At 45.3% G+C, this 26,721-nt stretch overlaps 1 protein-coding gene across 3 annotated transcripts in view; it reads right to left on the bottom strand.

Moving 5' to 3' along the window:
- Nucleotides 1-1,936, bottom strand: part of CORO2B (coronin 2B) — a 79,315-nt gene extending 77,379 nt beyond the window's left edge. Inside the window, exon 1 of one of the 3 annotated variants that reach the window (XM_068275052.1) lies at nt 1,837-1,936. In XM_068275052.1, the coding sequence (XP_068131153.1) occupies nt 1,837-1,851 (15 nt within the window). In that variant the 5' untranslated portion in view covers nt 1,852-1,936. Of the gene's footprint in view, nt 1-1,163; nt 1,184-1,836 lie in introns of those variants that run through there. The other 2 variants (XM_068275053.1, XM_068275051.1) reach the window with 2 other exon arrangements.
- Between the last annotated feature and the right edge of the window lie 24,785 nt (nt 1,937-26,721).

The following is a 26,721-nucleotide window of genomic DNA, read 5'->3' as shown; positions in this document are numbered from 1 at the left end:
CACTCCTATACTGATGCGAACCAGCCTAAATTTGAAGTTCTATTCCTACATCTTATTGAGTCCCTATGTCTTTATGTTCTTTCTTCCCTTTCCTTCTATTGCTGGTAATATATTTCACTGAAGACTTTGCATTTATATCCATAAAGCAATATATTTGAGTTATGTTTTGTGAAGAACTATTTGACTCACCGATAGTATAAATTTGCTGTACCTTACGTGGAAAGCTCCATTTACGTTGTTTTTATTTATAAAGTGCCTACATTTTCCTCAACGCTGTTCAGAGTATATTGTCTTGTCACTAACTGTCCCTCAGAGGGGCTCATAATCTAATCTCTACAATAGTCATATATCTATGCACCAGTATGTATCATGAAGTGCATGTATTGTATCATGGTCTAGGGCCAATTGTTAAGGGGAAGCCAATTAACTTATCTGTATGTTCTTATGGGAGATGTGGGAAGAAACCCGCACTGACATGGGGAGAACATTCAAACTATTTACAGATAGTGCCCCGGTTGGGGCTCAAACCAGGTTCCCAGTGCTAAAGGGCGAGAGATCTAACGACTACGCCACAGTACTGCCACGTTAATGATAATGCAATTTTCTCATTTGTTCACCATGTTTACTATAGCAAATTTTGCTTTGTAATAGACATGACTCTACCTTTGCCTTTTCCAATAAAATTGTTTGACCTATACCGGTCAATCTGATCACCACTGTTCATCAATCACCACGTGACACTTATCAGCTCATGAAGATCCAAAATCCTTGCTTATTCCGGTATACATTAGGTTCCTCTGAGAAGCCTACATCTATGAAGAAGATACCAATAGAGTGGTTTATCTTCTTCCATTATCCTGATCATTATCTCCTCTCCTGGGATATAAACATGCGTCACATAAAACTACTCCTTTACCAACCAGGTTTACTTGGTTCAAGTTAAATCATCTTATGTACCCGATTCTCAACTTTCAACTCATCGACTAATTACCAGAGTATTCTATACAAAATCACTCCACTGAGAGACATTTTCCAATTACCTAGATTTCAAGATGAATTAGCGTTTTACATTATTTTACATAGAAAAATGACTTCATCCATGATCCATGACAACCGCATTGCTATTTCCCTGTGTCTTAAAATACCAAACTCATTTTCCTTACACTGCACCGGATTGCTGTCCTCCCACACGATTTCATGTTTCCAACATGTAGCCCACTTCTCTCTGCTAATTAACCGTGTATTTTCCAGCCCTATTCAGTACAGCCAACTTTTCCTGTCAGAAACTCAGAACATTCTCCTTGACATTCAGCTACTTCTCACCCACGCCTTCCAAGCACAAAGTGTTAAGCAGCAGGTTGTAGAGGGGTTTGGTTGGATAGCCATATGTTGCGTCTACAGATGTCCCAGGATTAGGGAGGGGACTGGCAGGCACCCCTACATTGGAAGCAGTAATATGTGATTTTTCTCTATAATCCTTGGCTGCTTGGAACACTTCCAAGAGATTAGGCGAGCTGTTGTTTGTTCTGTACTTTGTTGCATGGTAATGTGTGAGAGTTTGGTGAGGGCATAGAGCTGCATAAGCCTCCTGCAGTCTCCAAAGTCCAAGGGTATAACCGCAATGACTTCTAGCATCTTATGCAATGCATTTGGAGGATCGTTAAAAGCACACTATACACCAGGGGAGTATAAACTCTTCTGCACAGCAAGCTTTTAATTTTTCTCCAGATAGTTATAGCATCCATTCCATCCTATGTAACTCTGCCTATGCAGGTCCCTGCTCCCTGGCGTGTGCCTCCCTGTCTCACACATGCATCATCACTGGCGTTCCCTTACCTTGGTGACAGTCATACAGGGCTGTGTCAGAGCGTGGGGACCAGTCTTCCAGGCTGCTCTATTCTGACTGCGGCTGCCTTCAGACACACTCACACACCACATTGTGTGTGCTTCCTCCCCTCCTCCTCATTATTCCCATCCTTTGCTGGCTGAATCGTGATGTCACTCTGCATCCATACTGATCAGGCAGGAAACAGCAATGCTGATGTAAACCCTTAGTCTGCCGGAAACTGAAGAATACTGCATATAAAAAAATAATAAGCATGAAAATACAAGGATAAAGATTTATACAGGCGATGGCATGGTTAACACTTTCATGCTCTGCTAAAATACATTAAACATAGAACTGCTGTTTGTTACACATTCCATGCAAGTGACACCTCAGTGGGAAGAGAGAGCAACAAACTTCTGTACCTGAGAGATGCTTGTCTGTCACTCAGTACCTGAGGCATCTGACTCCACAGTGGCACACTTTGAGCAGTGCTACCACTACAGTTATTCTTGGTACAGCAAGTGCAGCCAGTCTTCACCACTGCTTGGTAAAGCTGAGGTACAGGTCATAGATATTATGTTTAAGGGTACGCTCACAGTAGGTGTTGCATTGCGTTCCCTGTAAAAAGCAGGAATGTAATGCAACAAAATGTAACAGTCAATGAAAAGTATGCTTCACTGTCACTGTTAATGTGTATGATTTGCGGTAGCACACTGCTGAAGCAGGAAATTTGGGTGGCCACTAGTGGTGGAAGCTTGGGCACCGCCATAGGTGCCTATTGAAATAGGGTGCCCAAATTACGCCTCAATACTGTTATTTCAATAGACGCCTCTGAGAAGAGGAGAGTTCTGTGTGAGAGTAGGCTTGGCCATGGTAAAATTTCAGTATTAAATACCGATATTTTACTACTGGGATTATTGGGCTCACAAAAGTTCCACGCACTTTTTTTTTATTTATTTATTTTTTATATACACTGCATTAGGATGCTGCATGTAAAAACCGCAGTGGCTGCACTGTAAACGTTGCATCGGTGTTGCATAGCAGTGCCACGTTCTGTGTTACAATGCGGCCGTTCTGTTGCACCCCAAGGCACCACAGTGAATGTAGCCCAAATCTACACTGATATCGAGGTTTGGATTAGGTCCTTCTGGGAAATACCTCCATAATTTTATTTCTTCTTCTTGTATAATTAATAAGTGCTGAATTCTGCAAGTTCAATGCTTCTAGTTCTTACTACTGGAAACAAACTGAGCATTGATTCCCCATGACTGGAATTGGGTACTCTATATATCCAGCACATCACCTTTGCTACACTACCTTCCATATGTACATTTTAGTGCAGTCATAATATATAGGTTGTGTTATGCATACACCTATGCATTCAAATGAAACCACAATCAGGGGGAGTTCTGCAAAGCCATCTCTGAAATGTGCTGCAAGAAAGTGATTCCTGCAGAATTGGCAGCACTGTTCCCAGTAATGCAGATACATTGATTGAGACAATTTGCCAAAAATGGATTTTGGATTCTGCAAGCCTAGCAGCTCTGAATATTCCATGCTGTTAATTTTGCCTTGCTGAACATACAGCGCTTCAGCGAGAGAATGTATATATTGTGCTCAGGATGCACGCATTGTGTCTACAAATATACACGTGCGCCGATACACATCTTAGTATATTGAATAGAAGAATACAATCATTAACCATGATGTTGGTACTATATAAATAAAAACTAATATAATAATAATATAGAATATAATAATAATATAAATAATAATAAAAAATAATAATAAAAAATGATTGTAGGTAGGTATACAGAGGTGCCAGTAAGAATAAAACCGTTTTAAAAAACATTTAAAAGGGGGAAGTATGATGGACTTACCTCCCTCGTAGAAAAAACGTTACTAATGTAACTAAACGTAACGTTTTACTGTCTGTTTTTTCTACGAGGGAGGTAAGTCCATCATACTTCCCCCTTTTATTCTTACTGGCACCTCTGTAAACCTACCTACAATCAGTCTAGTCCACCCTTGGCGGAGGGGTGAATCCCCATCCCTTTCCTATCTACAGAGAGCGACTTCTTATACCTGAGTGGGGTCAGGTTCTAATTAGTGTTGGGCGAACATCTAGATGTTCGGGTTCGGGCCGAACAGGCCGAACATGGCCGCGATGTTCGGGTGTTCGACCCGAACTCCGAACATAATGGAAGTCAATGGGGACCCGAACTTTTGTGGTTTGTAAAGCCTCCTTACATGCTACATACCCCAAATTTACAGGGTATGTGCACCTTGGGAGTGGGTACAAGAGGAAAAAAAATTAGCAAAAAGAGCTTATAGTTTTTGAGAAAATCGATTTTAAAGTTTCAAAGGGAAAACTGTCTTTTAAATGCGGGAAATGTCTGTTTTCTTTGCACAGGTAACATGTTTTTTGTCGGCATGCAGTCATAAATGTAATACATATAAGAGGTTCCAGGAAAAGGGACCGGTAACGCTAACCCAGCAGCAGCACACGTGATGGAACAGGAGGAGGGTGGCGCAGGAGGAGAAGAAGGCCACGCTTTGTGAGACACAACAACCCCGGCCTTGCATGAGGGCAAGAAGCGTGCGGATAGCATGCTTTGTACCGCCATGCAGTCATAAATGTAATAAAGATAAGTGGTTCAATAAACAGGGACCACGCGGCAACGCTAACCCAGCAGCAGCAGACGTGATGGAACAGGAGCAGGCGCAGGAGGAGAAGGCCACGCTTTGTGAGACACAACAACCCAGGCCTTGCATGAGGGCAAGAAGCGTGCGGATAGCATGCTTTGTACCGCCATGCAGTCATAAATGTAATAAAGATAAGTGGTTCAATAAACAGGGAGTGGACCACGCGGCAACGCTAACCCAGCAGCAGCAGACGTGATGGAACAGGAGCAGGCGCAGGAGGAGAAGGCCACGCTTTGTGAGACACAACAACCCAGGCCTTGCATGTGGACAAAAAGCGTGCGGATATAGCAGCAATGCTTTTTGCCGCCATGCAGTCATAAATGTAATACAGATGAGAGGTTCAATAAACAGGGCCCGGAAACGCAACACCATCCCAGATGTTCATTGGTCATGTTACTTGGTTGGGGTCCTGGAGTGTTGCGTAGTCATTTCCAATCCAGGATTGATTCATTTTAATTTGAGTCAGACGGTCTGCATTTTCTGTAGAGAGGCGGATACGCCGATCTGTGACGATGCCTCCGGCAGCACTGAAACAGCGTTCCGACATAACGCTGGCTGCCGGGCAAGCCAGCACCTCTATTGCGTACATTGCCAGTTCGTGCCAGGTGTCTAGCTTCGATACCCAATAGTTGAAGGGTGCAGATGGATGGTTCGACACAGCTACGCCATCTGACATGTAGTCCTTGACCATCTTCTCCAGGCGATCGGTGTTGGAGGTGGATCTGCACGCTTGCTGTTCAGTGGGCTGCGGCTGCATGGGTGTCAGAAAATTTTCCCACTCCAAGGACACTGCCGATACCATTCCCTTTTGGGTACTAGCTGCGGCTTGCGTTGTTTGCTGCCCTCCTGGTCGTCCTGGGTTTGCGGAAGTCAGTCTGTCTGCGTACAACTGGCTAGAGGAGGGGGAGGATGTCAATCTCCTCTCTAAAGTCTCCACAAGGGCCTGCTGGTATTCTTCCATTTTGACCTGTCTGACTCTTTCTTCAAGCAGTTTTGGAACATTGTGTTTGTACCGTGGATCCAGAAGGGTATAAACCCAGTAATTGGTGTTGTCCAGAATGCGCACAATGCGTGGGTCACGTTCAATGCAGTCTAGCATGAATTGAGCCATGTGTGCCAGAGTCCTACCAGAATCCTCATCATCCTCTTGTGAGCGTTGTGATAGTTGTTGTGATGCATCATAGTCGTCACCTTCCTCCTGGTCTGCTTCTGCTGACCATTCGCGTTGAATTGTGGAAGTCCAACGTGCACCGCTCTGGCCCTCGTCAGTGGTGGCATGAAATTCCTGCTCCAACTCCAGCTGTTCCTCCTCCTCTTCTTCGTCATAGCTGCTGGGGCCAGCGTTCCCTGAGGCGGATGGCCTGATGTTGGTACCATCACGCTGATCGTTTTCTCCTTCAGATTCCTCCAGTTGCATCATGACAGCTGTTTCCTTGATTTTTAACATCGACCTCTTCAGTAAACACAGCAGTGGTATGGTAATGCTGACTGAAGAGTTGTCACTGCTCACAAGCAACGTGGATTGCTCAAAATTTTGGAGGACTTGGCAGAGGTCCAACATGTTGGCCCAATCGGATCCACAGAAGCTTGGCAGCTGGCCGGATGCGCCTCGGTACTGCGCCGTCATGTACTGGACCACTGCACTCTTCTGCTCGCAAAAGCGGGCTAGCATGTGCAGCGTAGAATTCCAGCGCGTAGGGACATCACACAGCAAGCGATGGTGGGGGAGATTGAAGCGCTCCTGCATCTTGGCGAGTGCCCCCGAAGCAGTACTGGAATTTCTACAATGTTTGGACACTCGACGCACCTTCAACAGCAGATCGGGCACGCCTGGGTATGTCCTCAGGAACCGCTGAACTACTAGGTTCATCACGTGCGCCAGGCAAGGGATGTGTGTCAGCTTAGCCAACCTTAAAGCGCGAATGAGATTACTCCCATTATCACACACAACCATGCCCGGTTTCAGGTCCAGCGGTGCCAGCCACAAATCCGTCTGTTCCTTTATTCCCCTCCAAATTTCCTCCCCTGTGTGCTGCTTATCCCCAAGGCAGATTAGCTTCAGCAACGCTTGCTGACGCATGCCAACAGCTGTGCTGCACTGCTTCCACGATCCTACTGCTGCTGGGTTAGCGTTTCCGGATGAGGTACAGCTTTGAGATGCGTTGGAGGAGAAGGAGTCAGAGAGGTAGGTGCTGCTGTTATCCAGTGGGAGGGACGGCGGTGCAGCTGTTTGTGGCGTGGGCAACACCCGTGCCGTAGCAGGTGAGGAATCGCTGCCAGGCTCCACAAGGTTCACCCAGTGCGCGGTAAGGGAGATGTATCGACCCTGGCCGAACGCACTCGTCCAGGTGTCAGTGGTGAGGTGAACCTTGCAGGCAACGGCATTCTTCAAGCTTCGGGTTATTTTGCTGACCACGTGCTCATGCAACTCAGGCACTGCAGAGCGTGCAAAGTGGTAGCGGCTGGGAACCACGTAACGTGGGATGGCCACTGACATCATGCCCTTGAAGCTGTTTGTCTCCACCAATCGATATGGCAGCATTTCGCAGGCCAGAAGCTTGGCTATGCTGGCTGTTACTGCCACGGCCCGGGGGTCATTTGCTGGCAATTTCCTCTTGCGCTCAAACATCTCCGACACAGACAACTGAACCGTAGCGCTGCACACGGAAGGGCTGTTGGTTGTTGTGTTTGATGAACACTGGGAGACCTCAAGAGCACTACTCCGGAAAGTGACAGTGTCAGCGTCGTCTGATGTTTGTGAATGTTGTGAACCACGCAATGGCTGGGCTACTGCTGCTGCTGAGGCGGGTCTGGTGAACCCAAGGGAGGCAGTGTTGTTTCTGGTACCCTGTCCTGACGCGTTTGCCCAAAGAGTGGGATGTTTGGATAGCATGTGACGGCTCATGCTGGTGGTGGAGAGGTTGTTAATATTTTTCCCCCTGCTCAGGCGGGTCTTGCACACCTTGCAAATCGCCATGGTAACATCCTCAGTGCAGTCTTCAAAGAAAGCCCAGACTTTGGAGCACCTGCCTCCTTGCTGGTGATTTCTGTTTGCTCCTCTTTTGCCTCTCACTTGAACTTCCACGCTTGTGGTGCCTGAAATTGCGCGCCGCCTACCTTGTGGCACAAGGCGAACTCGTGCAGCAGTGTGTTCTTCAACAGACTCATCTGTGCTGCTGCTACGACGGCGATGTTCTCGTTCACAAACAAAATCTGGGTCTCTGTCCACATTGTCCATACCCTCCTCTTCCATCTCCTCAAACTCGTCATATGTCATTGTGGGCCACCGCCGTGGAGTAGAGCTCCCCACAACAACCTCTGCGCAGCACACTCCAACGTCGTCTTCCAGATCTTGTCGGCCGACCTCCTGCAATTGCAACCCCTCCTGCCCAAATTGCTCTGGGATTTGGGTTTCCGAGTCCTCTTCGGACTCGCCTTGTATTTCAGTGCGCGGTGCATTTCCCACAGTTAACGGTTGTGAATCCAGGCACAACATTTCTGGCTGTTCCTCCATTGACCTTTGAAAGGTGGAAGTTTGTTGGGCTGGGAATAGCTCCTGCGAATACCCCATTGTGTCCTGAGGTAATTCATCGGACTGGTTATCTGGCAGTTGTGTGCGTGGTGTCGCTGCCGGTTGTGTCAGCTTTGTGCCCACTGGCTCCTTGTAACTGGCTGAGGACTCGGACCTCGTGCGTGATGTGCTGGTGCTGCTTAACCCACTGCTGGACGCTTGAGAGGTCATCCAAGTAATTATCTGGTCCTGTTCTTTTGGATTTGTGAGGGTTGTTGTCCTGGACAACATGGGCGGTATTGAGTGGGTTTTCTTGGGTGCTCCCCTGTGGCCTGTACGTGAACCGTCAGGGGAAACACCTCTTCCCTTGCCCCTCCCTCTTTCACCGGATTTCTTCCTCATTTCACTTATCCTTACAGTACACGCTGACTGGCAGCAGTACAGTGGCAGTACAGAAATGCTATACAGTACCACTATTCCCAGCAGCGACACAGAGCACAATGCTATACAGTGACGGGTGAGCGGTGTACCACTATTCCCAGCAGCGACACAGAGCACAATGCTATACAGTGACGGGTGAGCGGTGTACCACTATTCCCAGCAGCGACACAGAGCACAATGCTATACAGTGACGGGTGAGCGGTGTACCACTATTCCCAGCAGCGACACAGAGCACAATGCTATACAGTGGCGAACGAGCGGTGTACCACTATTCCCAGCAGACACAGAACAGTACACAGAATGCTATATAGTGTGGCTGAACGAGCGGTGTACCACTATTCCCAGCAGACACAGAACAGTACACAGAATGCTATATAGTGTGGCTGAACGAGCGGTGTACTACTGTTCCCAGCAGACACAGAACAGTACACAGAATGCTATATAGTGTGGCTGAACGAGCGGTGTACTACTGTTCCCAGCAGACACAGAACAGTACACAGAATGCTATATAGTGTGGCTGAACGAGCGGTGTACTACTGTTCCCAGCAGACACAGAACAGTACACAGAATGCTATATAGTGTGGCTGAACGAGCGGTGTACTACTGTTCCCAGCAGACACAGAACAGTACACAGAATGCTATATAGTGTGGCTGAACGAGCGGTGTACTACTGTTCCCAGCAGACACAGAACAGTACACAGAATGCTATATAGTGTGGCTGAACGAGCGGTGTACTACTGTTCCCAGCAGACACAGAACAGTACACAGAATGCTATATAGTGTGGCTGAACGAGCGGTGTACTACTGTTCCCAGCAGACACAGAACAGTACACAGAATGCTATATAGTGTGGCTGAACGAGCGGTGTACCACTGTTCCCAGCAGACACAGAACAGTACACAGAATGCTATATAGTGTGGCTGAACGAGCGGTGTACTACTGTTCCCAGCAGACACAGAACAGTACACAGAATGCTATATAGTGTGGCTGAACGAGCGGTGTACTACTGTTCCCAGCAGACACAGAACAGTACACAGAATGCTATATAGTGTGGCTGAACGAGCGGTGTACTACTGTTCCCAGCAGACACAGAACAGTACACAGAATGCTATATAGTGTGGCTGAACGAGCGGTGTACCACTGTTCCCAGCAGACACAGAACAGTACACAGAATGCTATATAGTGTGGCTGAACGAGCGGTGTACTACTGTTCCCAGCAGTGACACACAATGACTGGGGGGGACCCTGGCTAGCGTGGCTGGAGCGCGAACTACCCTGCCTGCCTACCCAAAGCTAAACCCACAGACAAATGGCGGAGATATGACGTGGTTCGGGTATTTATTTACCCGAACCACGTGACAGTTCGGCCAATCAGAGCGCGTTCGGGTCCGAACCACGTGACCCGTTCGGCCAATCACAGCGCTAGCCGAACGTTCGGGGAACGTTCGGCCATGCGCTCTTAGTTCGGCCATATGGCCGAACGGTTTGGCCGAGCACCGTCAGGTGTTCGGCCGAACTCGAACATCACCCGAACAGGGTGATGTTCTGCAGAACCCGAACAGTGGCGAACACTGTTCGCCCAACACTAGTTCTAATGCTCCCCACCTGCCACCAGTGGTTGCCTTCGCGGCGACCTCTGTTTGTGAGTATAACCATTGTGTTTTTATAGTTACCTACCATTGACCTGAATTACTACACTATATTGGGCTCTCGGTTGTTTTTTGTCTTTATTCAAGCCAATGATAAAAAACGGTCTAAAATGCCAGTGCTTCCACAGTAGGATCATCTAATATTTGTATGACTGTTAAGGTAGCCATACATCTAGCGGTGGTGACCAAGAGACAAATCTCTCAGATTCAACCAAGAGACAAATCTCTCTCTAAATGAATCTGATTAGAGAAAGATCTGTCAGCTGCCCATACACTGCAGCCCGATTCCCAATCAATTTCAGCATGAAATCTCTTGGGAATCGGCCAAGCCCACCGCATCCACCACCTCGCCTCTGTACCCCCAATGTATAATCGTGCTGTTAGTGTGCGTTTATACATTACCTGTCCTGTGTCGCCGGTCTTCTATTAGCTGCATACATGCGGCCGGAGTGGCACATGTGTGATGTCACGCGCCGGCATGCTATGCGCCATGTATGTGGCTAATAGAAGAATGAAGGAAGATGGACGGACACCGCGACACTGGACAGGTAATGTATAAACGCACATTTATGCATAGCAGAAACAGCGCCGGGGGTTTCATCATGGCCGTTGTTCATCCCGATATCACTCGCTGTCACCACCACACACCCGATTGAGCAAGTCGGCCAAACATCTTGCAGCATGTCCGACTGATTAATGCCGTCAATTTCGCCCTGAAATTGGTCGCAATGTCGATTGGGCATGCACTCAGAGGCACTGATTTTCATCCGATTATAATAATTGAATCAGATGGTCGATCGGCTGCCAAGCCGCCTGATATATGGCCACCTTTATTATTCTGCAGCACCCTTCCAAATGTACTCTACAGTTATCTACAGTATTTCAAGCTAAAGAAGCAGTTACATTTTACCTCCTTTTTCTCTAATGCTGTCAGAGAAGCCAAATGTTCCTTCTGAGAACTGTGTCAGGTTGCAGTATTAGTCTTGGTTTCTAGAGCAATGTCATGCACACATGTACTGCACCCTGGAGTATTAGCCTGCTGCTGAATCATAGTGGGTTCTCTGACTTTGTGCCCCCTTGTGGCATTGCCTTGTAACTGCTAATAACACTGTTCAGCTAATAGGTTTTGAATGTGCAGATTCACTAAATGCATTTGCGTTAAAATTGATTAGCAAGCAAATTTTAAAAGAAATACCATGCCAGAATGGTAGTATTATAAAGACACTGCATAGTTACATGCATCAGAACAGGCTGCTGAGCTGTAGAAATGATGTAAACAGCTTATGCACACTAAGAGCACTTCTGAGTGCTTTTCAAATTGCCAGGGCTTTGGAAAACACTTAGCTAATGTTACCTATTAGGGTGTTCCCACAGCAGCATTGGGATATTTTCAAAATAGTGAACGCGCTGCATGTAGCATTTTTTGGAGCAATTCATGCAGCTTAAATGAATGAACAAAGACGCTCAGGGCCGGATTTCTGGGAAGGCCCGGGAGGCAATGGCCTAGGGCGATAAAAATCAGCAGGGCGCAGGACTTGGAGAGATAAGAGGTCACATGTCAAAGTAAATCACCTCTCCTGCTTTGCTCTGGTCTGCCTGAGTTCCAGAGATTCCTGCATCTCTCTCACTTGTGCAAAGTGTGTGTTATGGCAGTCTGCATCTGCGGTCACCTGTATGATGAGAGGGGACAAACAATCTGCTGTGAGAAGAAAAATATATGGGCTCAAGTAGCAGAACTCTTGAGTTCCAATTAATTTTTTTCATGCAGCACGCATTCACTGGCAGGAATTAGTAGCTCTCCCCCTCCCTGACGTTAGTTTATTACTAGTAGGTCAGTGCTGTTAAAGACCTCAGATCTGTTAAATTTATGGCTTGTTTTTTTTCTCCTATAGAATGACTGCAACATTCTTTGTGCTACAGTTTAACTATTTCCTGGCTTTTTTTGCCAGCAAAGTGCTGTGTTAACCATTAGCGAAAGCAGGATGTTTTGAAACAGAATGACAACTGTGTTACATTTATTTATATTTCCAAAACAATCACTGCATCTCCTGCTGACTGTATATATAGCTGTGTACCCTAACATCTTGTATACAGGAACAAAGTCTGAAGATGGCTCATTAGCCAAAGACTCACTGTTTTTCTTTTGGTTAGCCAATAAAAAGTGTTATTCTGTTACAAAACTTCCTGCTGACTGATTTTAAGATCTGTCTTAAGTGCTAAATTGTCACTGTTTAAAGTTCACCTGAGCTAATGCTAGGTACACACAATGCAATTTTCTGACAGATTTACTGTCAGATCGACTATTTCCAACATGTCCGAACTGCTTTCCAATCAATTTTCTGAATGATTTTTCATAGAAGTGAACAGCAAATTGATTGAAACATTGATCGGAAATCAGATCAGACATGATGGAAATAATCAACCTAACAGTAAAGAAAATTGCATCATGTGTACCTAGCATTACACTTCATCTATGCCAGTGTGTATAGTGTCGGATCCTTCTACTTACCTGTTCTCTGTTTTGGATGGACTTCTCTGCATTGTGCTGCCGTCACCTGTTTGTGGCTCTGACTGCAGCCAGTCGCACAGATGTCAAAGAAGCAGCTCTGTCCACTGGGGCTCCTTGTAATTTCGCACTCCTGTACGGATGTGCACAGGAGCCGAGGGAGTGTTATGGGTATGCGTACTTGACAAGTGCTGTTCATACATCAGCATCATTTCTGAAGTATGCAAGCCCAGAACACTATCACCTGCTGTGCATCCAGACAGGAGTGCAAAATTACATGGAGTGGACAGAGCAAGCACTGCTTCTTTGTTGAACAGGGTCAAAGCAGCAAAACAGAGGGGGGGCCATTCAAACTAGTCAGAGTTGGACAGAATGGGGGGGGGTTGGTGACAGCCAGCCTAGGGTTCATTCTACAATTGCTCTGAAAATGGCTTCACAAAATCGCGACCCCAAATCGCTAAGTGCTGGCGATTGCTATTGCGATTTTGGTGTGCACTAGCCCTAACATGCATGTCGGCGCTATATAAATAGTAATTAATAATATCTGTGCTAAAGGCTATTATCTGTACAGGGCTTTAGTTACCTGTGCTTTGCTGGTTTCTCCCTCTGCTCACTAGAGGGCAGAGCCGAGACAAGGTCCTCCTGCACCCAAGGTTGAGGGACCAAAGTGCGCCCCTCCATCCCTCCCACTCCAGCCGTTAGACACTGCTTGCTATTAGACTAAGAGGCGCCCCAGGGCCCCTAACCCCCCAATACGTTAGTCTCTAGTTATTTAACTTGCAGTTACTGCCATGCACCCCCTTTTCTTATTTCTCTCTGCTTCAAACACAATAGGGGAATGATAGCTGAGTGAGTTTTGCACCCCCCTCCTGCACTGCTCCCTGAGGCTGGAGCCTCTCTCGCCTCTGCCTCGGCCCTGCTATAGGGCACTACTTGTCACATCCAAGCTGCTACAGCATATGTATTGGCGGCCATTTGTCCAGATAGGCTGGCTGCAATATTGCTGTGGTCAGCAGCCAGAATGCCTGTAAGGCTGATAGGGGAAGCTAGGCCTGGGGGACACATCTGGATAATGAGGTGAAGAGGGGCCTGAATATGAGGTGAGGGAGGGTGAGCAGAGGGAAAGGATGGAGTCCTGTGAGTATAATCATTTTTTCATTAATAGTATAGTGGGATTCTCTCCAGAAAAGTTTAATTTTAGCGTTGGATTCTGATTGGGGAGATTGCCACTAACTTCCTGTACCAGCCACAGAGTGCAGGAATCGATTTAATATTGCTACTGATAGGGGCAGTGACAATAAAGGGACTCACTCTAGTGTGGGTGTGGTGTTGTTATACGGCTTTCTTAGACTTATTTTATAGGTGCTAGAGGACTCAGCAGGAAACCTCATACGGTAATGTGATTGTGTGGACTGCACCCTCTCGAACTGCTAGTTTTCAGATAGGTTGTAGTAAACTATGCTGTTATTGGAGAACTAACTGTTCCCTATAAGGATTCCTGCTGGGCAACCTAAACTAGACTAGCACCAACTCACCCACCACCCAGAAACTAGGCTAGCACCAACTCACCCACCACCCAGAGACTAGGCTAGCACCAACTCACCCACCACCCAGAGACTAGGCTAGCACCAACTCACCCACCACCCATCACTCAGCAGAGAGACACAAATAATTCATCAAGATATTTAGGGCCAAAAAGTTGCCACCACGGCTGCATTCTCCTCCTTAGACAGAGGGTGCACACAGAGGCATAGCTGTATTGCGATGGGCCCCCCAGCAGAGATCTGTCACCTGCCAGAATGGGAGTTCCTGAGCACAGATCCATCACCTGACCTGACCCATATGCTCCCTTTGCTCTCTTCTATGGAGCTTAGAGAGGAGGTGGGCAGGGTTAGCGCTGTGTTCACAATAAAAAACTAGCTGCTGATCCCTCCCAGTGCCAGCCCAGCTACTACATGTGGGTGATAATCCCATTCATTAATTTAAGTCCCCGTGACAATGATCGCTGGCATCAATGAGATGCCTGCATTCATTGTAACTAAAAAGTAACACGTCTACGTATTACTTCCTGTTCTAGTACACTAATAAGAAATAATGCGCAAGGACATCTTGTGGTCAAATAGTAAAATTACACCTACATACATTAATTTGAATAAAAACATCCACACTTACATTTAAAATTAACACTTTCCTTACCACACTCTCCCATAGTACCCAAATAAGATTTTTGCATAAAAAATAACAATTAAAAAAATACATTAATAGTTACCTTAGGGACTGAACTTTTCTAATATGTAAGTCAAGAGGGTATATTACTGTTATTTTTTAATCTATGGGCTTGTAATTAGTGATGGACGTAAAACTGAAAAAATGCACCTTTAAAGACCTACACTTACATTTAAAATTAACTCCTTCCCTCCCACACTCTCCAACAGTACCCAAATAAAACACATTCTAATTAAAAAAAACAAAAAACAAAAGCATAAATAGTTACCTTAGAGACTGAACTTTTTTAATATGTATGTCAAAAGGGTATTGTAAGGCTTGGTGGTGTATTCTCCACAGTCAGCATGCAACGCATGAGCTGACGTGGAGGAGGTACACACACTAGCACAAGGAAACAGGCTATCCCTAGTATAGTGGAGGGGAGGACTGACTCCAAAAGGAGATTGTGGCGCACAGAGCCGGTGCAGATCCGACAGCCACAAACAATGCTTTCGCTATAACGTCTCAGAGCAAAGTAGCGCTGAGCGCATAAACCAGAACTGAGGAGATCAGGACAGGTAGACAGAATGAATGCTTGCTAGCTAGCCGCTACTTAGTGACAGCAAGCGTCCACAACAAGACAGACTGGAATGAGGCAGCCAATGCGTTGCAGCGATGGCGTGCCTCACAAAGACAGGACAGGATAGTCAGGAAATAGCAGGATCAAGATAGATGAACGTAACACAGACAAATATACAATAAGTATGTTTTCCTAGCGTATTACAATTACAGCTATCAATGAAACTATTTGTAACGTCTGACTAACATATGTATATATCGGCAATGAACCGATATATGACATAAGCGGGAACGCTGACTAGGACTGGAGTAATACAGGGAACAGGACTCAGAAGGATTCGCTATCTCTTCGCAGAGATGAACGCAATCCACAAACGGTAAAAGGACAGGATTCAGAAGGATTCGTTATCTCCTCGCAGAGATGAACGCAATCCACAAACAGGACCAGGAACAGGATAACTAGCTCAGCACGGGTGATCAACGTGCTAGAACTGACTAACTGAACACAGGATATAAACAGTTCGTGTACGTATATATCAGCGTCACTGATGTATCAACGTAACACGAATACAAGGAAAATAATAAACGTGCTGGTATGCATATATATGGGCAATGAACCAATATATGATGCAAAACCAGCAAAGTATCTTTAGAACAAGAAACACGATCGGGGGCTGAAGCGACAGCAAGACAGGCTTAAACTGAAGCTATGAAAACCCGAGGAGTCCTGCAGGAAGCAGATCTTTATACTGAGGTCATCCAATGGGAGCAGACATGCAGATTCCCACACAGGTGAATGATAATCAGTCACAAGCTGACAGCACGGAAAGGCAGACAAAGCTATGCAGCTTGCATGGAAAGAGATCAGAACTGCCTGAGCTGCAGCACTACTACTTCCAGCAATACCTGCTGCAGCAGCGATCATGACAATACCCCCGCCCTTAAAAGCGGATTCCAGACGCTTTTCAAAACTGACCTTCCCAAGGAGACAACCTAACTGATAATTCATGATGACCGGGACAGCCCGGCAAGACCAAATTCCAGAATCAGTCATCACAAGACTGGACCCATCAGAACCAGAACCTACAGAACCATGCCCATCAGTACTACAAGTCTCAGTGTGACACCCATCAGAACCATGATTTCCAGAAGAAAGCCCCCCGAAGCTCTCTGAGCGATACCCACTGCCTTCCAGGGATCGTCCAAAAATGCCAAAGCCTTTGCAATGCCCACCGGAACTGTCTTTACCAACACAAAACCCACTGTTGAACCAGTCCAAGGTACCAGGACAAGCTTCTTCAGAGATCTCCCAGAACACTTTAAAGCTCCAAAGAGATCCCAAAAGGTCAGAACGCCCTTTAGGCTCACATGGAGAACTATCAAGAATCCCCATGGAACCTATGGCAATTCCCGAGTCAGGGTTACAAGGACAAACATCAAGATCAGGGCTTTCAGGGACCAGAACCATCTCTGGGCATGCAGGCAGACTGGCAACATCAGAACATGTCTCCCCTAAGGAAGCATCTGAGTACGCTAACACCTTAGACACACTTGGGCATTCTGGCACACAAAGCACATCTGGGCACACTGGTACAAGAGAAACTTCTGGGCATGTCAAGGAACTGTGAACCTCAGGGTCAGCCAAGATAGGACCGAAACCAGGACTGGACAAAAATTCATCATGACTAGACTTCACAAGCACTGGACTCTCACTAAAGAATGCAGGAACAGACTTGAATGTCGCTGATTCTAGCAAGGTTGTTAACAAATCAGGTTCACGGGCATCAACAAGACAGGACAAGTCTTCTGATGTATGACCTGAGCTAGATAGGAATTCCAGAACTTCCTCTGGACTGGACAGAGACTCATCTAGTACCTGGGATTGGGGCTCCAAAGTAGCTGCAAAACAAGTCAATATTACAGCATCCCCCACTGAACTGGGCAAAACTGAGGAATTCCCTGGACAGGAAGGGAACTCTGGAAACTCTGCCACAGCGGCCAGAGAACCAGAATCTTTCAGGATACAGGGCTGGGTTTCAGGAACACTCATCAGACCGGACTGAAATTCTGAGATTTCTATTATTTTGACCAGAGAATCAGAATTATCCATGTTACAGGGCAAGACTTCTGAAACATTCAGAGGACAGGGCTGGAGTTCCTCGGCTGTTACAACACTGGAGAGGGACTCAACAACATTGGTTAAATCAGACTGTGTACAGGGCAAGGTATCTAACACACTTGCTGACGAGGACAATATTTCAATGGCTTCTGCTTTGCTGGGCAGAAATTCATCAAGTTTTATTAGAGCAGACTGTAATTCCAAAACAGCTGCTAGACAAGTCAATATTACTGCAACACCAACTGAGGTAAGCAGTGCCTCAGACTCCTCTGCTAGAGGGTTTGAAGTATCCAAAGTACTGGGTGAAGCATAATACTCTGCGACCACAGCTTCACTGGACAGGATCACTGAACAGTCCATATTGCAGGGCAAAACCATGGAAGCACCTGCTGGACAGCATAATGATTCTGTGACCTGAGTTTCATTGGAGAGATCTACTGCACAATTCATGGTACAGGGCAAATTTACTGGAACATTTTCTGAACAAGGTAATAATTCTGCGATTTCAGGTTCACATAGCAGATGCTCTGAGCTATTCACGATACAGGGCAAATTTACTGGAACATTTTCTGAACAAGGTAATAATTCTGCAATTTCAGGTTCACATAGCAGATGCTCTGAGCTATTCACGAAACTAGAGCGAGGTGTAGAAACAGGAAGATCAAGACACAATGTTTGCGCATCTGAATCACCATTCATTTGTAACATTGGAAAATTCAGATGCTGGGGTTCTGAGGTTTCTAGACAGGATTGCTGGGACTCGGAAACTGATGTAGTGCATCTATTGGCATCTGCTGGATCAGACAGGAGTTGAACTTTATTAACACAGGTAATTTCTGCAGAAGTGTTTGCAGAGGCAGGCAAGATTTTTCTGGTGTCTGTTTCACTGAACAAAGACTCATGAGTACTGGCTAGACTGGACTCGGAAGTCAGCAGGACCTCTGGATTCTCTGCTGAGAAATTTGTGCAGGGCAAGGTTAAGAAAGTATCAGTGGCTTCTGTTTTACTGGGAAGTAACACTGAGTTATCCATGGTACAGGGTGGAGTTACAGGAACATTCACAAGACATGGCAGGGACTCAGTAACTGGAGAAGTGGGACAGTCTCCAATTGACAGTGTGTCTTCCCTGGTATCAACTGATTGAATCGCATAAAAATCGTCCAAAATCATTTTCCACACATCGATCAATGGAGCCACAAAGTCATACCCACACACACCAGTTTTTATTAGGTTATAGGCAGACTTAATGCATGCATTCAATACTAATTCACTTTTTGCACTGTAAAATTGACAAAATGAACTTGAATCATTCTTCCATTCATTGACCAGAGCTTCCATCTCTCCTTTCTCAAATGGAGGATTCCAAGCATACTTAACAGGCAGATCATAGTTTGCAGATATGATTGTGGCAGGGACATATATTGGGTTAATTAGCAGGTGATTGGCAGATTCCTTATTCTTAAGAATCTCCAATACCTGTAGCAAGTGTTGAACTGTAGTGTATGCAAACTTTCCTTGCTTCACAAATAAGTTGATTTGTTCAATACTCTGTAATATCTCCTCATAATCATACTCAGATAATTCTTTTAAACAAAAATCTTTATTTTCCCTAGCCAGTGATGAAAGTTCATTAGTAGTTTCGTAAGTCCATTTAACTCCCCTGAAAGACAATTGCATTTCATTATCTGTTAATGGCAGAATCTCATTATAGGTCTCAGTCGCTAAGGATAACGACTCTGCAGATCGGACACGTTTCTTAGAACGTTTGCGTTTTGCCTTAGACCCTGCTGTTTTTGGTGATTTATTCAAGGCTGCAGGAAAATTATCAGTAACACTTTCTGCTTGCTGATCATTTTTGCAAGCAATTGAAGGAGCAGCTGATTGGCCTGCTGCCAGGAGTTCATTTAGAGGAAAAGGCAATGGATCTATGCGCAACCAGTTATGGATCACAAACGCTAGAAATTCCAGCGGTCTCTCTTTCAAATCGGAATGATTGAGAACATCAAATGCCCACTGAAATAATTCCCCTTTAAACAGAATATAACTTAATTGGAGTGCCCAGGTTGAAACAGGAGTCGCTTGGAGATCGGGATTGGCCAGGAACCTGGCACATTCAGAGAAAAACTCATTTTCTGTTTCAGAGTTAAGTTCTTCAAATTTCTTAAAGGAACAGGAACCATAATTAACAGTGTCATACTTTCTGGGAATCCCCCCCACAATGGGGATTGGTAATGGGGTTTTCATAATGTAAGGCTTGGTGGTGTATTCTCCACAGTCAGCATGCAACGCATGAGCTGACGTGGAGGAGGTACACACACTAGCACAAGGAAAAGGCTATCCCTAGTATAGTGGAGGGGAGGACTGACTCCAAAAGGAGATTGTGGCACACAGAGCCGGTGCAGATCCGACAGCCACAAACAATGCTTTCGCTATAACGTCTCAGCGCAAAGTAGCGCTGAGCGCATAAACCAGAACTGAGGAGATCAGGACAGGTAGACAGAATGAACGCTTGCTAGCTAGCCGCTACTTAGTGACAGCAAGCGTCCACAACAAGACAGACTGGAATGAGGCAGCCAATGCGTTGCAGCGATGGCGTGCCTCACAAAGGCAGGACAGGATAGTCAGGAAATAGCAGGATCAAGATAGATGAACGTAACACAGACAAATATACAATAAGTATGTTTTCCTAGCGTATTACAATTACAGCTATCAATGAAACTATTTGTAACGTCTGACTAACATATGTATATATCGGCAATGAACCGATATATGACATAAGCAGGAACGCTGACTAGGACTGGAGTAATACAGGGAACAGGACTCAGAAGGATTCGCTATCTCTTCGCAGAGATGAACGCAATCCACAAACGGTAACAGGACAGGATTCAGAAGGATTCGTTATCTCCTCGCAGAGATGAACGCAATCCACAAACAGGACCAGGAACAGGATAACTAGCTCAGCACGGGTGATCAACGTGCTAGAACTGACTAACTGAACACAGGATATAAACAGTTCGTGTACGTATATATCAGCGTCACTGATGTATCAACGTAACACGAATACAAGGAAAATAATAAACGTGCTGGTATGCATATATATGGGCAATGAACCAATATATGATGCAAAACAGTATCTTTAGAACAAGAAACACGATCGGGGGCTGAAGCGACAGCAAGACAGGCTTAAACTGAAGCTATGAAAACCCGAGGAGTCCTGCAGGAAGCAGATCTTTATACTGAGGTCATCCAATGGGAGCAGACATGCAGATTCCCACACAGGTGAATGATAATCAGTCACAAGCTGACAGCAGGGAAAGACAGACAAAGCTATGCAGCTTGCATGGAAAGAGATCAGAACTGCCTGAGCTGCAGCACTACTACTTCCAGCAATACCTGCTGCAGCAGCGATCATGACAGGTATGTTACTGGGGATCATTTTCTGCTTTAGTATGTCACAGTACATGCTGGCATTCATGAGTCCCTAAATGATCTGTAGCTCCCCAGTGCCATCAGCACTCATGCAGCTTCAAAACAAGACACTCCCACCACTATACTTTACAGTAGGCAAGACACACTTGTCTTTGTACGCCTCTCCTGGTGACCACCACACACACTTGACACCACCTGACCCAAATAAGTTTATTTTTATCTCATCATAGCACAGGACAAGATTCCAGTAATCCATGTCCTTGGTCTGTTTGTCTTCAGCAATCTGTTTGTGGACTTTCTTGTGCATCATCTTTAGAAGAAGCTTTCTTTTTGGATGACAGCCGTGCAGACCAATTTGATGCAGTGTACGGTCTAAGTGCTGACAAACTGACCCCACTCCCTTCTTTTGCAGCAATGCAGTCAGCACTTATACGTCTATATGCAAAACACATACTCTGGATATGACACTGAGCATGTGCACTCCACTTTTTTGTTTGACCATAGTTCTGAGAGGATCCTGTCCTGTTTAACCGCTGTATGGTCTTGGCCAGCCTGCTGCAGCTCCGTTTCAGGGATTTGGCAATCTAGGCCATCTTTATGTTGAGCAACAATTATTTTCTTAAGATCTGTCCCACACTTCCCTACTTGCTTGGCACCATCCCTGCCATTGCTAAGGGTCATGAAACTTCCCCTGTGCCAGCAATACCTGATACTACATGGGTAACTGGCCTGGTGGTTATTAGTCCTCCTGCTCCCCACTCTTAATAGGGCTACAGCGATGTAACTATAGCTTCTGCAGCCCCTGCTGTCATCAGGGGCTTGCCTCTTTCTCCCCACCCATCTGAATAACAGAGCACACAGCAGAGTACAAATACTTACTTCAGCACCGAGTCCTCTCCTCCTCTTCACTACAACCTACCGCTGTGCAGCAGTGCCTCTCCATAGGCTGCTGATGTCACATGACATGCATGGAGAGTCCATGGGGGGATGCTTCTGCATGGTGACCGGGTGCAGTGAAGAGAAGGAGAGGATCTGGCTGTAGAGTAAATATGCAGTCAGGTCCATAAATATTGGGACACTGCCACAATTCTAACATTTTTGGCTCTATACACAACCACAAAGGATTTGAAATAAAACCAACATGATGTCTTTAACTGCAGACTGTCAGCTTTAATTTGGGGGTATTTACATCCAAATCAGGTGAACAACAGTGTGGGATTTACAACAGTTTGCATATGTGCCTCCCACTTGTCAAGGGACCAAAAGTAGTGGGACAGAATAATAATCATATATCAAACTTTCACTTTGTAATACTTGGTTGCAAATCCTTTGCAGTCAATAACAGCCTGAAGTCTGGAATGCATAAACATCACCAGATGCTGGGTTTCATCCTTGGTGATGCTCTGCCAGGTCTCTACTGCAACCGTCTTCGGTTCCAGCTTGTTCTTGGGGCATTTTCCCTTCAGTTTTGTCTTTAGCAAGTGAAATGCATGCTCAGTCGGATTCAGGTCAGGTAATTGACTTGGCCATTGCATACCATTCCACTTCTTTCCCTTCAAAAACTCTTTGGTTGCTTTTGCAGTATGCTTGGGGTCATTGTGCATCTGCACTGTGAAGTACCGCCTAATGAGTTCTGAAGCATTTGGCTGAATATGAGCAGATAATATTGCCTGAAACACTTCTGACACTTAGGCCAATCATGAAGCCTTTCTTCAAAATGCAGCCAATCGTGATAAAACACTCTGTAATGTGAGGAGTGGCTCTGATACCTTCGCAGGCGGGTCTTAGCACTCTCCTTTCCACTTTCCTTAATTATGCAGCGAGTAGGCCTGCTCTGATCTGCACTACAAGTGAAAGTAGCCTGTACTGCGCACCACACGCTACCAAGAGTGTCATCACTAACAAGGGAAGAGATACCCAGGAGTGAGTACAATTACACGGAAGGGCTCTGACGATACTTTTATCGGTGATTGCAAGGTGGAAGTGGTAACGCTGCATCCCCTTTTGTTTACATTCACATTATTCTTCATTTTTCCCAGGCTGCTTATTTGTACAGAACTGTGTATCCAGCGCTGGTGCCATTCTTCTTGTCTTACAAATCAGGCATCAACTCACCTGCAACCAGCCTGCAGAGAGCAGCCAACCATGGGTTTCACACTAACATATGGCGCATGCACCGCCCACTTTTTACTTTATCCAGAGTCAGTGTCACGTAGGGGCCAAAAAACATATTTACTATAACAGAAGTTTGATTATATCCAGGTTTACTGTACCAGGCGTTGCTCCCATAGTCGTATGAGATTGGCTGGGACCTGAAGAGGTCGTTTTATATACCCGTATGTTTACTATACCCGAGTTCATTATAACAGGATTACATACCTCTCAACTTTTTGAGATGAGAACTAGGGACACTTAAACCACGCCCCTGCCACATCCCTGATCACGCCCCGGCACACCCCTAGTCATGCATACCATAAAGATTTCATTTGAAAAATATGTTGTATAATAATTTAATACACACTGGTCCTTTCTATCCTGGTGCATTTTCCTTCGTATTAACATTTGAAAATAAGAGATATAGCAATTTAAAAGATGGGAATAAAGTTTAGAGGCAATTGAACACATTTTTCAGTAGAGAAATACATATATTTACATAGAAAGAGGGACAAAGTCCTAAAAGCAGGACAAATGAGGAGGAAAGAGGGACAGGGGGACAGGGCTCCCAAAGAGGGAATGTCCCTCCGAAAGAGGGACAGGTGGGAGCTATGGGATTATAATGGGGAGAACATACAAACTCTGTGCAGATAGTGCTCTGGCTGGAATACAACCTGGGGACTCGGTGCAGCAAGGCAAGAGTGCTAACCACTATGCTGCCAACGTAACTGTTCTTACCCATGAACGTTAGATACACCATGAAACCATCAATGTTATTCTAAAGACACTAACTAGTGATTTACTTTTCCTCATTCCTTGTAATTAGACATCATTTAATGGCACAATATGTTAGTCCCATGGCCCAAGCCCTTCTGAAAGGTTTGCACATCTTTTATAGACTTTTATGTGTCATACAGCGCTTAGATGTCAGTCACTGTCACTACTTCACATTGTAACAAATGACGGCTTTATTACCATACTCAGCTGCAGCACAAAACCCTCTCCTCTAATTATTCCAATTACACCTACACATCCCCTTTCCCTGTGCTTAATGACGTCGCTGTGCCACTCAGTGTCACCTGCAAGACCTTCCCCACGCTTTCCATTTGTGATCACTGTGCTTTTACCTAGCAGCAGAGTATACATACACTCGTTATTTCTCAGGTTCACCAGACTGAAGCATTTGTTTTCAGCTCGGAGATCATGGAACTTGGAAGATCTCATTGCCGAGTGGGCGTCATTTTGTTGTCAATCAATACTTGTAGTGCCTGACAAGCCCAGTGTTTTAGGGGTTAAAGGAGAAATCCAGGATGTATTAAAGCGGACCTGAACTCAGAACTTCCTCTCTGCTCTAAAAGATAAGCAACAGCATTATAACCGTTAAAGAAAGATATTTCTTTATTACAGCTGATACAACTCCTGCAATAAATCTGTAGTGTGTCTAATTCCTGCTTTCATGGAAGCAGACATAGGGTTAACATCCTGTGTTGACAAATTAGATGTTCTGCCAAGACAGTTGACACAGCTGAGATATCAAATCACAAGTGTGATGAGTCACATATGATGGGGAATTAGATGAAAGTATCCTGCCAATTATATCAGTTAATAAAAGTTAATTTTTAAATGTTTTCCTATAGTTTCAATATGGTTTGAAAGATCATTGAAAGCAGAATTTATGTTACTGAAACTTACTAGAAAGTGAAAGAGGACCCATAATGACACATAGCAGAACATAAAAAATGATTCAGGATACTGTTTTCAGCATCAGAAAGCCTTCATATAATTATATATTATTACTGTATAATGGCATGTAACCACGCCCTCCCAGTGATGTTCAGCTTAGTGCTAGGCTAAGATGTCACACAGCCATCATCACTCACAGCACTCTGGGAGATCAATATTCTCTACACACAATCACTTTTACATTAATCAGCAGCTAGTATGGGTTTGCTCCTCTATACAATATACCAATAAAGCCAACAAGAAGTATCGCTACACAATAGAGTCCCAAGGTTGCACAAATAAATAAAGTCTGCTGGTTTGGACACTTCCTCCAGCTTCACACCATTCTATTACTAAAGGCCCTTACCCACATCGCGATTTTTCAGACGATTTTCCCAGTGATCTGCGATTTTTTTCATCGACAAGTAGTCGTTTCCACGATCTGGTGATGTGAGTACAGGCACACGATCACATGAACGTCGTTTAGCATCGCACGGCGATAACGACAGAGCGGGTTGGATCTTTGACAACTCCCGTGCAAAGTACCACGATCACTTGAAGTCCCGTTTGCGCCTGTTGTGTGCTGTCGTGTGACATCCCGCATGCCCGTCGTCCAAAAGATGAATCGAGAGTGCTAGTCATCAGGGAGACATCGCTGGATCCATCTTCCTGCGTCATGAGGTGAGTTTGTAGCTTTAGGATTGGGCAGCCTCCACCACACCACTTGCTTGAAACTCACCACACCATCCTCTTAGACCTCCAATTAGGTCTAGCCACACTTTGGGACCAATAGTAGGGTCGTCCCTCACATCCCTGGCTGCTTATATCAATTGTTAAGATATCTATGCCTCTCCTGAGACGTTCTTCTATTTCTCTCTGTGTAAAAGGTTTTTACTCCTATATACCTCAAATAAAAAGCCTCATATAGTTTATGTAAACCACTGGACTTTATTTGTGCAACCTTAGGACTCTGTTATCTAGCACTACCTCTTGTGGACTCCAGGAGAGCATCTGAACTTATTACTTTCTATACAGATGGTGGAAAAAAACATTCCATGGTGCTTTACCTTGCCAGCAGTAAAAATGTTCAGAATCAGAATCTTTATTTTGGAGGACACAGAATGCCAGAAGGAACAAAACACATGCAGGGAAAAACAAGGTGGCATAATTTCCAAAAAAACACACAATTTAAACACAAGAATTTAGGCGCATCTATGTACAATGTGCATCAGTGAAAGCATGACATTGTCCAACTTGAAGAGGGGGTGGAAACACTGGGGGGAGAGTTCAGAAAGTTGACAGGGGAATAAGCTGTTCCTGTTTCTTGAGGTACAAGTGGAGATGGACCGATCAATGTGGCTGGGTTTGAGAGATTGTTGGTGATCCTCAATGCTCTTGTCATTGGAGATGGATGTGCCCAGAAGGCAGACACAGAGAACTCCTTCAACTTCCTTGCCATCAATATGGATTGGAGGTGGGGTGGAGGCGGGCTTCCTAAAATCAATGATCATCTCGACAGTTTTTGCGGTGTTTAGGACCAGGCCGTGCTCCCTGCATCAGTGGCAGATTATCTCGACCTGGTGGCGGTATGCAAAGGCCGAGGATGGCGAAGGAGCGATCAGGCCAAAGGGGACTGGAGGAAGCCCCAGGTATGTATACATTTTTCCTTTTCATTAATCTCAGGTACACTTTAAAGAAAAAAAACATTTATTTGTTACACCTCATACAAATCCTGCAATAAATAAATATGCGGTGTGTCTACTTGCTGCTTTCATGGAAGCAGACATAGGGTTAACTGTTTTCCTTCTGTCCTGTGCAAGAGTTCAGGTCCACTTTAACCATTTTTTTGCCATAATGCATCCTAGCCAGGATA

Source organism: Hyperolius riggenbachi, chromosome 3 (assembly GCF_040937935.1).
Source record: "Hyperolius riggenbachi isolate aHypRig1 chromosome 3, aHypRig1.pri, whole genome shotgun sequence".
In the NCBI taxonomy this organism is placed as follows: domain Eukaryota; kingdom Metazoa; phylum Chordata; class Amphibia; order Anura; family Hyperoliidae; genus Hyperolius; species Hyperolius riggenbachi.
Note: the sequence above shows the minus strand (reverse complement) of the source record. Positions and strands in the feature narration are given on the sequence as shown.